This window comes from Pinus tabuliformis, chromosome 6 (assembly GCF_031772625.1).
Source record: "Pinus tabuliformis cultivar Carrire ecotype Pingquan chromosome 6, CPIR1, whole genome shotgun sequence".
In the NCBI taxonomy this organism is placed as follows: domain Eukaryota; kingdom Viridiplantae; phylum Streptophyta; class Pinopsida; order Pinales; family Pinaceae; genus Pinus; species Pinus tabuliformis.
The window spans coordinates 715,446,268-715,452,716 of record NC_142292.1 but is presented as its reverse complement, the minus strand read 5'-3'; the positions used below and the strand labels follow the sequence as shown (position 1 = coordinate 715,452,716).

Here is a 6,449-nt window from a genome sequence, read left to right as displayed (position 1 = left end):
AAAGCTAATGGATAATTTGATGTAACAAACAACAATAGCCCAACAAGAGCTAGCTGAGTAGAAATTCCAGATTGCTTGCAATTGGAATCTTACAATTTAATTCTTACAGCCCCAAGAAGGATTAGCTAAACTGATAGATGCTCACATCAAACCAGAAAATTTCCCTTTTCTGTAAAAAAAATCAAAACAATGATCTCCACACACAACAGATGAGAAAAAAATCCCTTGTTTTGTGAAAATCAAAACAATGAACTCCACACACAATAGATAAGGTTCAAAAGCAGAAAGTGCTTGGATTTTCACAAGACCAACAAAGGTAGTTGAGATAACAATTATGAACAAATATATTTTAAAAAGACTAACAAACATAATAATAAACATAAGAGTTATCTTCACTTAGGTAAAACATTATTATATGGAAAATGGAATTAAGAATATCAACACAGAAGGTAACGGCCTTCTACTATTTTTAGTAAGCATTATTTGAGCCTTCTATATAATTTGGAAGAGAATCCAGGAGTTGGACTCTCTTTCCAAAAAAGAAAGAGGGTAATTCGACTTGAAAATAGTGCTTCTCTGCAGTTCACTGACCTCATAAACAGGGAAGGAGTATCATATTTCAGTTATTGGTTTAAGTAAAGTATTCGGCATGTGATTGTACTATCTATCCATTCTGATTCTTTACAAGATATTGTTTAAGTACAAAATTGTCCGTTTTCCTCCCTTGTCGTCGGTATCTCTCAATAAATTTATATTAGCAACTGTGCCCAGTACAAGCTAAAACATACCATCTTTATAAATGTATGTACATACCATCTTCCAACATTATCGGGTCGAAATAACCAAATCATTGCATTTTTTAAGGAACATTTGCAATCCTTAAAATACAAAAATCTAATGATTACTGAGATTTAAAATTGAGATTCATAGAATATGGATTACCCCAATATTGAAAGATTTTTTTTACATTGACACAAGGAAATAACTATTGTAAACTGATTATAAACTTCTGAGCTAAATGAGAAAATGTATTTTATTACCATAAAACTCGAGGAACATTCAACAATTGTCAAACTCATAATTTTCACAGTATTTCCATGAGAATCTGAAAGTTTACAGTTAGCTAGTAAGAATCTTAATCAGAATTTTATTTGATCCGTTGAGAGAACCAGATAAATGAAAAAAATCCAAGGATCTGAATTCACCTTCAACAGAACAGACACCAGAGAAATAAAACTATCCATGCTAAAAGCCATTGAGATCTAGCATGGTTTGCTTGATAGATTTCACCTGTACACATTAAAAAAATATGTTTTTGTTATTGCCAGAGACGGTAGAGTAAATACGCACAATTAACTCCATGGAAGAGAAGTACAATTGGAAAAATATAATGTGTGCCCCGACAACGAAAATGGATTTGAAAGTAACAACAGCAAAAACATGACATGTTACCAGAGATGAAAATATGCTCATATCTAAGCAATATCAACACAGACTCAAGAATAGCCCAGAGATATCTGGGTTCCTCCAGATAGAGAAAAGCTGTCTAACATAACCAATTGTGCTGAACAGTAACCAATAGCTAGCAGATTAGAAACAGCTGACCACATATGACACATTAGATGGTAAATAAATATTAGTCTAGACTCTAGATCCACCTTAACTCTAGATCTATTAAAACTGAGAGGGATCAAAAAGAGGTTAACATGCAAATTTCTCTGTGCTGAAAATATCCTCCACAAATCTGTGTGTGCCTATTAAAACTGACAGGGATCAAAAAGAGGTTAACATGCAAATTTCTCTGTGCTGAAAATATCCTCCACAAATCTGTGTGTGCGTATTGCTTGGGATTTCCTTCATGGCTGTTATTTTTTTTTAACAGATTATATTGAGCTGACTTATGACACATGTCAGATCATCTTTAGGCATGGACATTATACATCTCCTAGGCTGGAGAATACACCTCATTTATCTCGGTACAATCAAAGATAGGAACAATCATGTTAAGAGCAGTGTATATCCATCTTAATTCAGGGTCTACACATCCATCATAACATTAGATGTTACACATCTCACCAAACTGCATTGTTATTAATTTAACTTTTTTGAAATATTACATTGGGCTGACATGTGTCACATCAACCTTAGGTGTAATATCCCATCTTAATGGAAATTTATCAATTTATACCACCAGAGCAATCACCAACATAAAAATCAGAAATTAATAATCACTATAAACTCCAACAAAATTAATATTAAACATGGCAATTGCAATATAAAACAGATGCAGCAGATCTCATATTAATATAAATATGATATTACATGTCCATACAAATAATGGAAGAATGTTGAGATAAAACTCTGAGCTGCTGCAAACTGGATCTAGCCTCAAAATATATCTACTGCGACACTGGATCTGACCTCCAAACTGGAACTGCAACTGATAAGCACTCCGGTGAATTCTGAATGAATTCACCAAGGGATGAGATGGGTTTTCGTCCACTCTCACCAAATCACCCAAGGGTTTTCATCTAGGTTACCAGAAACATCCCTCCAACCCCAGAAACGCCATTCAACATTTCAGAAACAGAAACGAGTATGATTTGCCGGTGAAACGCCATTGAAATGTTTCGTAGCCATTTCACTGTTCACATTTTCAGAAACACCGGATCCCAGTTCCGAAACGTTTCGGATGTTTGTAAATTTTTTTGGATCAGTTTCCAAAAATCCGAAAATGTATCACGTAAAATTATGATCCTTTTCCGGATTTTCAGAAACAGATACGCCCATAAAACATAGGAAAAGTCACAGATGAGGTCGTCAACATTCATTTCCCGAAAGAGGCCGCCACTGCTTGGGGTTGGAGGAGGCCATCTCAAGGAGAGCTTGGACTCAATATTATCGCCAGGGAAGAGATAAGAACAAAATATGTGCCTTCAATCAGTGACAGTGAGTGGCTAGTTAGCTAATATTCATAGGTAGACAGCTTATTCTCTCAGTCTCCCTACCTTCCTCCCTCTCTGGAGGGAAAGGAACAACTACCTTGATATTGGATTGGCCAGCCGTAATCATCATGTGGGAGATTTTCTATAAGTTCATTGTCCAACCAACATGATCATTATAGGATTTATTTCTCACGACGGAATGGGCTTCCCCACTTCTGTGTCTATCTCTGCCTTGAATAAAATGAGGGTCAAACCTACCCCTTGTTCCAGGCTTAGACGAAGTCAGGCCAACTCTGCAACTGACCGGCCTGTCCTCCTGCCAAGTAGTGAGGAACTACAAACTTACAAAGTCCTTTCATTTCATTGATGAAGTGTTACACGTATAAGATGTTCCAATTACTTTCAACCACATACTTCAGAACTGTTGTAAATAAAATCCCTCTAAATTCATGGCTAAGAACCCTGGACTGGCATCATTATATGATAAAATTAGCAATAAGAAGGGTGACCATTAATTAAATTTTTAATATCTCTGCCAAATGAACCCCAAAGAAACAGTGGTGTCCTTACTATGATCCAACAAACCAGATCCTTTCAAGTTGAACCTATAAATACATTATTTATTTATGAACAGATAGTATAACTTCAGGCTCCAGGTGAACATTTTGTACCATCGGTTGGATGAGTTTGAGATGGGCCGGGTTCAATGCCGCGACCAATGGCAGCCCGCTTTCATTGTTGTCCGCCTGCACCTGCCACCGTAACCAGTGAAAAACCACTGCTCCCCTCTGCGTTACTTAGCTCCGCTGTCATAAACATTTCCCGACAGTCATGGATGAGTTGGGTGACTTTCCAGATCCTTTGGAGGATGTGCCCGTATGGACCCCCACCAAGACCACCGCTGCCGGTTTTTTCCCTTTCATGTCCGACCTTACCGACGAGATTGAAGCCCTCCCACTGTTTTCTCGCCCTCACATTCCGCCAATTTCTCTCCCTAAAGACGTGCCCTCCCCCCCAGAGTTCATCTCTCAACCTCTCTCGCCTCGCTCTTTGGTTCTTATCAACCCTCCGCTAAAGCCTATCTGCCAGACTCTCAGAGGCTTTTCAGTCCATAACCCTCCTCCGGCGGTGACTAGCCCTATTCCCCCAGAAATTCCCCAGGGTTCCGCGGCCCTTGGTGTTGTACCAGCTGCTCCATTGTTCTCTTCGGCTCCCTCTCGGGGGCACTATACAGGCATAGGACCTATTTCTAGCATTTTTGCTTCTATTCCATAGGCGGTGACTGAAAACCCTAGGGTTTCTCCTTCGTCGGGACCTTCCTAACCCTCCTCGACTCAAGAAGCGTCGGCTGCAGGGGGTTCTGGACTTTCGAGGAAGAATAGGGATCTAAAGCTTCGGTCCTGTGCAGTGCCCCTCAATTTTGCAAAGGACATTAAATTATTGGACGCCATGGACATAGCCGAGAAGGTGTTAGTCGGTCGGGTTCGCGGCAGACACTACAGTGTGGCAAAATTACAGCAATGGGTCTCGGAGGTTTGGGGCGAAAACCTAAAGGATATCCCGAAGGTCCAAACCCTAGTCAAAGGATGGTTTGCTTTGCATTTCAGCTGTTTGGAGCACACCAACTAGGTTCTATCCACGGTCTGGCACCTTGACCTAGCTCCTGTTCTACTCAGAAGATGGACTCCCCTCTTTGACGCGGAGCGGGAGAGGGTCGATGTAGGTCCTATATGGGTTTGATTGCTTGGACTACCACTGCATTTTTTTACGGAAGATGTCTTCAAGCACATAGGGAATACCCTCGGAGTTTACCTCACATTTGATGATTCATACCAAACTTCGGGGAAATTGGCTTATGCCAGGATATTGGTTCATCTGGACCTCTCAGAGGGCTTGCTCGAGTACATAGACATCCGTTGGAGGAACAACACCAGAAGACAACTACTGGACTATGAGGGCGTCCCATTTTGATGCCAGAGGTGCCATAAGGTTGGGCATCTCTATAAAGACTGCCCCCTGCTGAGAAAAAAGAAAAATCAGACCTCAGCACCGGATATCGCCTCCCACCCGCATTCTCATCAGGACGCTCAGCCTAAGAGACAGGCTCCTATGGCACCACAGAACCCGGCTGCTTCTGAGATCCCGGCCAGCCAGCAGAAGAGCCCAACAGAAGTGACAGCGGCTCCCCCACAGCCGAAGAAGCGAGGGCGGCCTCCCAACCGTTCTCAGTCACCTCCACCGTCTTGACCTCAGTCGCCATCCGAGGGCTTGCCCTCGTCGGGTATGATTCCTCCCTCCATCCCTGTTTCCTCTTGCTGATCATCTCATATTGATTGCTTTTTATCTAGCTTTTTCTTTGAACTACATGTTATGAACCCATCATCTGAACATCTGGGACCGGGTTTGGATTCCACCCCCCTTTCACCGCACTACTCACCTACCTGATTTCATCCGCCCCCATTTTCTCTCCTACACCCTCCTCGACTTCTCCCTCTCACCTCCCATCTACTACTCCTTCCCTCCAGGTCCCCCCACCTGCGAGATACTTGACTCGCTCGAAAACTAAGAGACAAGCCTAGGACCATGTTGGGCTTGAGATTCTCCACTCTCCCCCTCCCCTAAACTTCACAGGGGATGACCTTCCAATCTTTCTAATGCCCAAGGCACAACTGAAGACGAGATTGCTTTGGGGGTTCAATCTACCATCCCAAGGACGCTTAGAGCAAGAGAATCCCAGCCTACCTCCCCCCCATGAATATTCTCTTTCAATTGTAGAGGGTTGGCTAGGCCAGATAAAAAACTAGCTCTTTGACGTCCGTTAAAAAATGTTTAGCTTGATATTATTTTTCTACAAGAAACCTTGGGACCTGTATTAGACATTTCACAGTCCCTCCAAAACATGCTTCCTGGTTGGATTTTTATTGGACTTGATGCTCATGGGAGGTCGGGAGGCTTAGCTTTGGGATATAACTCCCATACCATAAAAATGCTCAATTGTTGGGGTGGTCTGGGCCATCTTGGAGCAGACATCATATCTGTTGACCTGGGGATGAATTTTCGAATATATAATGTCTATGGGCTGTGCCAGAACAGACCAGCATTTTGGCAGAACCTTCTGAGTTCTGATTTATTTTTTACTGACCACCTGATCCTGGGTGGGGACCTTAATTTTTCCATCGGACATTCTGAATCCTGGGGACACAGGGCTCAACGAGACACTCTTTCGAATTACTTTCTATCTAAATTGGATGCTCACCATCTGATTGACATCCCCTCTGCAACACCCCAAGCGACTTGGAGGAATAACAGGACTGGGGAAGACAATCTGGCCCGCAGATTTGACTGCTTCCTTGTCAAGGAAAAGGTGTTGGACTTGGGTTTACAAATCAGACACTGGGTATGTACAGGGGGGATCTCTGATCACCTACCCATTTACCTGGAAATTGAAGGAGGGAAAGCAAAACCTGAAGGACCCTTTAACCGTTGTTCTGTCTGGCTCAAGGA

At 42.1% G+C, this 6,449-nt stretch overlaps 1 protein-coding gene across 1 annotated transcript in view; it reads right to left on the bottom strand.

Moving 5' to 3' along the window:
• Nucleotides 1-1,015: 1,015 nt before the first annotated feature.
• Nucleotides 1,016-6,449, bottom strand: part of LOC149260676 (ATP synthase small subunit 6, mitochondrial-like) — a 32,468-nt gene continuing 27,034 nt past the window's right edge. Inside the window, exon 4 of the mRNA XM_089420958.1 lies at nt 1,016-1,290. Within this exon, the coding sequence (XP_089277084.1) occupies nt 1,287-1,290 (4 nt within the window). The 3' untranslated portion in view covers nt 1,016-1,286. The remainder of the gene's footprint in view (nt 1,291-6,449) is intronic.